At 37.5% G+C, this 10,274-nt stretch overlaps 1 protein-coding gene across 1 annotated transcript in view; it reads left to right on the top strand.

Moving 5' to 3' along the window:
- The first annotated feature begins 7,900 nt into the window (after positions 1–7,900).
- LOC126234312 (proteasome subunit alpha type-7-1) overlaps positions 7,901–10,274 on the top strand; it is a 60,372-nt gene continuing 57,998 nt past the window's right edge. The window contains exons 1-2 of the mRNA XM_049942998.1: positions 7,901–8,092; positions 8,392–8,518. Of these exons, the coding sequence (XP_049798955.1) occupies positions 7,991–8,092; positions 8,392–8,518 (229 nt within the window). The 5' untranslated portion in view covers positions 7,901–7,990. The remainder of the gene's footprint in view (positions 8,093–8,391; positions 8,519–10,274) is intronic.

Below are 10,274 nucleotides of genomic sequence, written 5' to 3'. Positions count from 1 at the left end.
AGATATACTTGAAATATCGTAAGAGAACAATCATCTTGTCACCACAAACTGCACCAAACTTGTAGGTGTAAGGCTGAGAAAGAATTTATCATGGTCAGATCAGACCATGTAGGTCCATGTGTCGCAGTCTAGTATATGTAATGAATATTATACATAATATAATAGAAACACCAGTCAAAAAGTTATATGTCACGCATATTTTGTATTTGTGATTAGATATGATATAAATTTTTGGGGATCAGTGAAAACAAACTTACAGAGAGTCTTAGGCTACCAAAAAAATCATTACAACCATGGTAAGTGCAGAAGAAAGACAATCATGCAGACCTCTGTTTAAGGCCCTTGATCTTATGACTGTTCCTAGACTCTGTATATATGATACAATTAGGTTTTCTAAAGAAAACTCACAACTTTTTGAGAATGATGTGTTAAAGCATGATTACGAAACAAGAAACAAATCTCAGTTAAGTTACCAACTCATAGGCTAAAACTGCTGGAGAAAAGTCCTAATTGTATTGGTATGAGGCTTAAGGTGGCAGGGGTCAAATACAGGGAGCAAAAGGCTATTTACAATTTGTACAGAAACCAGATGGCAGTTATAAGAGTCAAGGGGCATGAAAGGGAAGCAGTGGTTGGGAAGGGAGTCGGACAGGGTTGTAGACTCTCCTCGATGTCATTCAATCTGTATATTGAGCAAACAATAAAGGAAACAAATGAAAAATTCAGAGCAGGAATTAAAACCCATAGAGAAGAAATAAAAACATTGAGGTTTGCCAATAATGTTGTAATTCTGTCAGAGACAGCAAAGGACCTGGAAGAGCAGTTGAACAGATTGACAGAATGGACAGTGTCTTGAAAGGAGGATATAAGATGAACATCAACAAAAGCAAAACGAGGATAATGGAATGTAGTCGAATTAAATCAGGTGAAGCTGAGGGAATTAGATTAGGAAATGTGACACTTAAAGTAACACATGAGTTTTGATACTTGGGGAACAAAATAACTGATGATGGTCGAAGTAGAGAGGATGTAAAATGTAGACTGGCAAAGGCAAGGAAAGCATTTCTGAAGAAGAGAAATTTGTTAACATCGAGTATAGATTTAAGTGTCAGGAAGTCGTTCCTGAAAGTATTTGTATGGAGTGTAGCCATGTATGGAAGTGAAACATGGATGATAAATAGCACAGACAAGAAGAGTATAAAAGATTTCGAAATATGGTGCTACAAATGAATCGTGAAGATTAGGTTGGTAGATCACATAACTAATGAGGAGATACTGAATAGAACTGGAGATAAGAGAAATTTGTAGTACAACCTGACTAGAAAATGGGGTCGGTTTGTTAGGACACATTGTGAGGCATCAAGGGGTCACCAGTTTAGTACTGGAGGGAAGCGTGTGGAGCGGGGGTAAAAATTGTAGAGGGAGACTCAAGACATGATGCAGTAAGCAGATTCAGAAGGGTGTGGGTTGCAGTACTGACTCGGAAATGAAGAGGCTTGCACAAAATAGAGTAGCATGGAGAGCTGCATAAAACCAGTCTCTGGACTGAAGAAAATAACAATAACAGCAATACTGTTTAAGGTTAAAACTTTGGGCCTTCTGCCTTAGAAAATTGGTTGCAGTTTATTTTTAACAAAGCCCTTCAGCCATTTAGAGTAAGGTTTCTTTCTGGTCATAAGGCATTGGCCTTCTGCCTATTGAAAGGTTATTGTAGTTATGTTATTTTAAATCTATCGGCCCTCAGCTGCTTTTAAAATAATCGAATCGCTCTGACTAGTCGAGTCTTACATCGCTTGGCCTTAAATACTATTTATGGTTAAAGCCTAGATCCTTCTGCCTATATATATATATATATATATATATATATATATATATATATATATATATATATATATATATATATATATACAGCCGTTTTAGAATTAAAGACGTTTTCTTTCGATAGTCAAGCTTAGAAGTTGACCTGTAATGTTTGGACAACTAAATAAAGTTCTATGTTTGGATTGTAACTGATAGCCGCTCATTCTGGCCCCCTTCCACAATTGCTGCTACTTGTACTGTCCTGCACGCTTAACAGGGCGTCTCAATAAGTTATCTTTACACAAAATAATTTTTTCCCAGTTTCTATTTCATATCTAAAAATTCATCTATAGAGTGGAAGGAGTTCCTATTCAGAAATTCTTTTAATTTGTTTTTAAATGTTGGTTGGCTATCTGTCACACTTTTGATGCTATTTGGCAAATGAGCAAAGACTTTTGTGATACCATAATTCACACCTTTCTGTGCCAAAGTCAGGTTTAACCCAGAATAGTGGAGAGTGCTGCGAATATCCCGAGCTCCTTAAATAAGTGCCTGCAAGGGGATCTTGGTTGGCCAACAGCTGTTACTCTCATTACATGCTTTTGTGCAATACATACTTTTTCTCTTAATGAGGAATTACTCCTAAATATTATGCTATACGAAAGCTGTGAATGAAAATAGGCATAGTAGACTAATTTACCGATATGTTTGTCACCAAAATTCGCAATGACCGTAATAGCATAAATAGCTGAACCTAACCATTTCAGCAGATCATCGATATGTTCCTTCCAGTTCAATTTCTCATCAATGCATACACCCAGAAATATTGAATATGCTGCCTTAGACACACATTTCTTTTCGTAGTGTATATTTATTAATGTTTTTGTGCCATTTACTGTATAGGTATGTATATATTGTGTTTTCTGAAAACTGTGTTTTGCAGAGAACCACTTAACAATTTTCTGAAAGACATTATTTACAATTTCCTCAGCTGATTCTTGTTTGTTGGGTGTGATAATTACATTTGTATCATCAGCAAAAAGAACTAGCTTTGATCTTCATGAAAATAGAGTGTCAAGTCATTAATATACTGGGTGATCAAAAAGTTAGTGTAAATTTGAAAACTTAATAAACCAAGGAATAATGTAGCTAGAGACGTAAAAATTGACACACATGCTTGGAATGGCATGGGGTTTTATTAGAACAAAAAAAACGAAGTTCACAAAATGTCCGACAAATGGCGCTGCACAGCAAAACGTCAGTGACTGCGCAGGACAATCGTGTATAAAAGGAGCTGTAATGAGAGAGAGTATCAGATGCGTCAGCAGTCGCAGCATGTTGACGTTACCTGAAAAGGCGCTTTTAGTGAAGGTGTATTATCAGAATGGGGAATGTGCTAGTTCAGCGTTACGATCCTATTGCCATAGGTGGGGATTCGAACAGGTAAAGGTCCGTTGACAAATGCAGCTGTGGCGAGAATGATTTCGAAGTTCAAAGCCATGGGTTGTTCACACGATGGACCCCGTAGTGGCCGACCGAGCACAAGGCGTAATGCTGCTGAGACAGTTCAGGAAGAAATGGAAACTGTAGCGGGTTCGTCTATGCACAGGGAAGTCAGCGCTCGTGCAGTCGCACGTCGCACCGGCATTCCATACACTACTGTTTGGTTGGCACTGAGGCGTACCCTCCGATGCTATCCATACAAAATCCATCAGCGTCATGAACTGTTACCTGGCGGTTTAGTGATGCGGAGGGCATTTGCGGTGTGGGCGTTTCAAAAGATGGCGGAAGATGACGATTGTTTGAGTAACGTGTTGTGGAGCGACGAAACTCATTTCACGCTCCGAGAGTCTGTCAACACCCACAACTGCAGAATTTGGGCTACCGAAAATCCTAGAACTGTCGTGGAAACTCCATTGCACGACGAGAAAGTCACGGTATGGGTTGGATTTACCACATCTACCGATACTGGCCCTTTTTTCCTTCGAGGAAATGCGTGATTCTGGTTTTGTAACTGCTACTGTGACGGGTGAGAGGTACGTCGATATGTTACAGGATCGCATCATCCCCAGCATGGCTGATAAACACCTGCTGGAACGTACGATGTTAATGCAGGATGGCGCTCCACCCCATATTGCTAGACGCGTGAAAGATCTCTTGCGCGCTTCATTTGGTGATGATCATGTGCTCAGCCACCACTTTCGTCATACTTGGCTCCCCAGGTCCCCAGACCTCAGTCCGTGCGATTATTGGCTTTGGGGTTACCTGAAGTTGCAAGTGTATCATGATAGACCGACATCTCTAGGAATGCTGAAAAGCAACATCCGACGCCAATGCCTCACCATAACTCTGGACATGCTTTGCAGTGCTGTTCAACACAACATTCCTTGACTACAGTTATTGTTGATGGAATTTGTTGAGATTATTTTATTTGTTTATTTTCTTTGGAATGATGACATTGAGCATTTCCTGTAAAGAACATCATCTTTACTTTGTCTTAGTTTGTTACGCTAATTATTGCTATTCTGATCAGATGAAGCGCTGTCTGTCGGACATTTTTTGAAATTTTGTATTTTTTCGGTTCTAATAAAACCCCATGTCATTCCAAGCATTTGTGTCAATTTATACCTCTCTATCTACATTATTCTGTGATTTATTCAGTTTTCAAATTTATATTGACTTTTTGATCACCCGGTATATTAAGAACAATAAGGGACCCAAGACTGAACCCTGTGAGACACAATTCTTGATACATCCCCCGTTAGAGGACTCTGCTGGTTTTTGCAGTTTGTCTATACTGTTAATTTCAATCTTCTGGATTCATCCAGTTACATATTAATTATACAATTTGTGCTCTGTCCCATTCATATCACAATACTCAAGCTTATCTAGAAGAATTTCGTTATTCACACCATCACGAGGTTTGAGAGATCAGAAAACAAGCAAATGGGTGATGTTCGGCTATTCCATGCATTTAGTATTTGATCAGTGAAAGTGTATATAGCATTTTCTATTGTAAAGCCTTTCTGAAAACCAAATTGACATTATGTTAGTACTTCATTTTTACAAATATGTCATGATAGAATACATAACTTTTTCAAGAATTGTGGATAAAGCTGTCATAAGTGAGATTGTTTGGCAGTTGTTAGCATCAGACCTATCCCCTTTTCTATGTGATGCTTTGACAATAGCATATCAGTCTATCTGAAAATACTCTGTTTCAGTGAGCTTCTACATATGTGGCTGAGAAACCTACTTATTTGTTGGGAACGGGCTTTTAGTATTCTGTTGGAAATGCAATCAATTCCAAGTGAGCTTTTAGTTATAAGTGAATTTATTATTTTCCTAATATCAGTAGGAGAAGTGGGATGAATTTCAAATTTATGAAACTGCATAGCTATTGCCTCTTTCATATACTTCCTTGCATTTTCTAATGAATAGCAGGGTCCTATTTTCTCTACAACGCTTACAAATTATTATTAAAAATGTTTTCTACTTCTGATTTCCTGTTAACAAACTTTTCATTGAGTATAATAGAAATACATTCTTCCTGCACTCTCGGTTACCCTGTTTCTTTTTCACAATATTCCAAATTATTTTAACTTTTATTATCAGGTGTGCTAATCTCAGACATAATTCACATACTTCTGGACTTTTCAATAACTTTTCTTAATACAGTGCAGTTGTTTTTATAATGTTTCACTGTTTATGGATCATTAGTCCTTCTAGCTGTAAGATGCATTTCCCTTTTTTGTATACAAGATATTTTTTTCCCTATAGTAAGCCATGGTTTTCTTAGGGTAACTGTTTCAAATATACTCACAAAGTTATCAAGAAATTGGTTAAATTTTAAATTGGCATCAGGATCCCAGTCTAACTGTTGCAAGTTTTCCCTAAAATTTTCAGTTGTTAAATTGTTAATTGAATGCACTATTTTGGAAGACTGTTTTGTATTACTGTATGGAGCTATATCATACGCTGTAACTATCTGTGCATCATAATCAGACAGACCATTCTTAACAGGAGAAGTTTTTATTTGATTAAATTTCTCTTGGTCTCTTAAACCATTATCTATTAATGTGCTGCTTTCCTGTACCACCTGAGTAGGAAAGTCAATAACTGACATGAAATTGAAAGAACCAAGTAATACGTTAAGTCAAGCTTTCACTCTCACTTTCAGAAAATCTACATTGAAATCCCCACAAACAATAATTTGGTTCCCACTGTCTGACAGATAGCACAACAAAGAAGCCAACCTTTTCAAAAATAGCTGAAAATTTCCCAGTGGGGACCTATACATGGCTACAATTATAAAAGTACCATTATTTAAAGAATTAGAAAAATACCGTTATTTAGTTTAAGCTGACAAGCACATGTTTCTGTATGTTGCTCTAGACAAATTTTTTTAGTTTCCAAATTTTTCACACTATGACAGATTTTTACATACATGGCAACTCCTCCTCTCTCTGTAGTGTCTCTAGTTACATGTGCTGAAAGCTTATATCGACCTACATTTACCATTTCCATACCTGTGACTATCTACATCTACATCTACATCTACATCCATACTCCGCAAGCCTCCTGACGGTGTGTGGTGGAGAGTACCTTGAGTACCTCTATCGGTTCTCCCTTCTATTCCAGTCTCATATTGTTCGTGGAAAGAAGGATTGTCGGTATGCTTCTGTGTGGGCTCTCATCTCTCGGATTTTATCCTCATGGTCTCTTTGCGAGATATACGAGGAGGGAGCAATATACTGCTTGATTCTTCAGTGAAGGTATGTTCTCGAAACTTAAACAAAAGCCCGTACCGAGCTACAGAGCGTCTCTCCTGCATAGTTCAGACAGGCACACTACATCTATTGCACCCTCAGTTTCTAAATCTTCTAAAGAAACAAGAAGCTCATCTACTTTGTTTTTTAATCTCCTGATATTCTGATGCAATATACTAACATTATTTTTCACTTTACTTGTATGAGAATCTTTGACATACTTAAATTATTTTTCGCTGTACTGTTATGAGAATCTTCTAATATTTTAACATATCTAGTACCTGCCTGTCTGAGCTTCTCATTAAACTTAATTTCAATCAATGTTGGATGATTAGACACTGAGATTAGCTTAAAATTGAGGCACTCCTATGAGTTTCAGCACCCCTTCCCCCCTTAAATATTTGCTATCATCCCAGCCAATTTACCATTCCCTTTCCTATTTAGATGCATGTCATGTCTTGTTAAGTCCCACCTACCTATACCATCAACAGGAATCTAACCTATGCCTGACAAGATAGCCACCTGAAGCAGCTGATCTAGCTCTGTATTGACCCCCCTGACAGCTGATCAATTGGGGTCGATCATACTGCAACAGAATAATTTGGACTCCATTTTAAAAAAGTACCTAGGAAAGAAATATTATTAATGTGTAGAAGAATTTATGACTGATTGTCACAAATAACTATGCCTTAAATTTAATTTTACTCTACTTCATGCTAAAGAAGTACTTTAAGTAAATATTTACTCTTAATTTAAATTTATTTTCAACATGATTATATTAAATCATTTTGTGGTACTTAAAATTACAAAACAGCTGTAAATAGTTCTGTATACTTACAATTAGAAAGCTGCTTTAACTTGAAGAGTCACCTGTGTCCCAATCATTTGATTATATATAACATGTTATGTGACAATAAAATTTGTATTCTATTGTATACCGTGTAAGCCTCTTAATGTACTCATGTCTCCTCCTACTGCAAGCTACATCATTTTGAATCAGCTTACTGTATTCATCTCTTCGTTACTATGAATTATATAAAGAAAAGGTAAATTCCAGTAGCAAATGTAAAACAGAACAAGAACCAAAAAATAGAGCAAGCGAAATGAGAAAAATCAAGCGATATTGTAGTTGGCAAGCGCAGCTACTTTCAGAATGGTAGAACACGTACAGCCAGATGTTCGTGAAGACGGGTTGGCATGGTCATGTGATGTTAATTTCCGCTCCGAAACGCCAGCGCAGCCAGTCGTTTTACTGGCGCGATTTACTTCCTAGGATTGCCACTTTGACATTCTCTTTCAACGTTTCACCTTGATGTAACATCTTTGGAGTGTATTTTCCCAGTGTTTGATGCTGATTTGTTCGTGCGGTTACGCAGCGGGTTTGGTGTATGTTGGGAAGACGGTAGTAGTGTCGTGATACAATGGGTTCTAGATATGATAGAGCCATTACAGTTTTTTCTCCTGATGGACATTTGTTGCAAGTGGAATACGCACAAGAGGCAGTTAGGAAAGGCTCTACAGCTGTAAGTGTATTATTATGTAAATAATCGTACTGTGTAGCCCGTAGTGTAGCAGAGTTGTTTGACATCTATGTAACTGTATACTGATAGGCATTCAGTCAACAAGACTCCACACAACCTTAACCAAAGAACCTTCCATTTGTCTCTGATGTCACGCACTGCAGTAGCGTTACATGTATCTCCACTAAATCTCTCTCTCTCTCTCTCTCTCTCTCTCTCTCTCTCTCTCTCTCTCCAGACATACACACCTACCTCTAAAAATATGCACATTAATTTCTGATAAACATGTTATCTGTTTGTAGGTTGGTGTACGTGGAAAGGATGTTGTTGTTTTGGGAGTAGAAAAAAAGTCTGTTGCGAAGTTGCAGGAGGAACGAACCGTAAGGAAAATTTGCCTTCTTGATGACCATGTTGTTATGGCATTTGCAGGTACGTGTACAACTCGTAAACATTTATTTCGCGTGTGTAATCATCTTACGTGTCTTATGGAAAAGAAATAATATAACAAGAATGACCTGCCATTTCACTACTTCATTATCACAGTGCAGTCACAGTAAGCCAAAAATAAATTAAAAATTTTATAAAGCATAATTGGTTTTCGTAGTTTTTATATATTTATTCGTATAGCTTAAGTGCAGTGTAAAAATACAAGTATATAACATTATTTACGTAGCTTATAAAAGTATCTAAAGTTCAATATCTAAGTTCCTAATCCATATAAGAACAGTGTCATCAACTTTCATGAGATCACTCCAAATCCCCCAGTATGAATGCATGGGGCATTCATCTGTAATGTGTTTGTTCACAGCCATTTGTAAAGTGAGTCTGCGCATTGTCCATGCCCGGTGCGAACTCTGTTCAATTTCACCTAAGTACTTAGGGTACTTCTTATGGCAAAGAGTGTTTGCAATAAGTTTCACTTTGAGCTCTCTTTGTTATTCAGATGGAATGATACTTCAGTTTTACTTGTACTGGATTTAAAGTTGCCACTTTTTAAAATAGCTCATAATGGTTAGATCACCTGTGAGAATTGTCTCAGCTTGTTTGAGATATTTGGTTCTACATACCAGAGCAATATCATCTTTGTAGCAGAATTTGTTGACCTGGTATTGGGGAGATCAGAGATATATAGGCTGAGTAATAGGGTCGCTAGCTGTGCTAGAGCATTACTTAATTTCCTTTCCTTGCCCACATTTTCTCCCAAGTAAACATGGAAATACCTATTGTTTATCATGATGTTGATGAGAGTTAGTGTTTCGCAATCGCATTGTTTCTAGTAATTTGCATATCATCTCTTCTCTCCAGGCTGTCATATCCTGCTTAGGTCTACAAGCTGACAATGACTTCATTTTTCTTGGAAACCAGTCTCTATGAAAGTTGTTTGGGCCATTACCTGGTCGCAGCAAATATGCTGTGGCCTGAAACCTGCTTGCTCAGCTGGGATATGTTCCAGAATGAAGCCATTAATTCTGCTATAAATGAGCCTCTCCAAGAGTTTATAAGTACGGCTCGACTCAAAGGGGAAATTGGTCTGAAACTTTGAGGGTGGTCAGCTGGTTTATCTGCATTCAAAATTGACATTATTTTTTTCCTCTTTAACGCGTTGGGCAGTGATCGATTATCTTTTTTTTTCCACCATTACCAGTGTTTTATCAGAAGTTCTGGGTGTAAATTATCCAGACCAGGTGCTTTACCATGTTTAGTTTGTTTCAAGGCCTCATCCAATTCAGTCAGTGTTAGTAGTGAAAAGAAATTGGATTCGTTTGGGTACTGAGCTTTTAGAGAGGTGTGTTTTCATTTTATTTTCGGGGACGATCTAGCTGTTTCAACTATATGGTTAGGGATTTGGTTACCTGAAATACAAGGCTTCTGACCGGGTTTATTGGAGGCTCCACCAACCTCTCAAAGAAGGCTCCTTGCATTTCTACATGAATTTTAGATGTTTAATTTTCTACCATCTCATAACATCGTACACTTTTAGCAGCGTCAAAACTTTGAAGGAGGTCATCTGCAATATCACTGTCACCAGTTTAGCTATTTTCTTCCTAAAGTTCTTTGCGGTGTTCATTCCATCCTGGTATATGTTCCTTTCTGTCTTCATGAGGGATAAAATTCTTAGCAGCATTAAGAACAGCCCCAACAAATCAAGTATAGTTTTTAGGTTTTGGTGGAATAAAACAGATGT

Source organism: Schistocerca nitens, chromosome 2 (assembly GCF_023898315.1).
Source record: "Schistocerca nitens isolate TAMUIC-IGC-003100 chromosome 2, iqSchNite1.1, whole genome shotgun sequence".
NCBI lineage: Eukaryota > Metazoa > Arthropoda > Insecta > Orthoptera > Acrididae > Schistocerca > Schistocerca nitens.
Note: the sequence above shows the minus strand (reverse complement) of the source record. Positions and strands in the feature narration are given on the sequence as shown.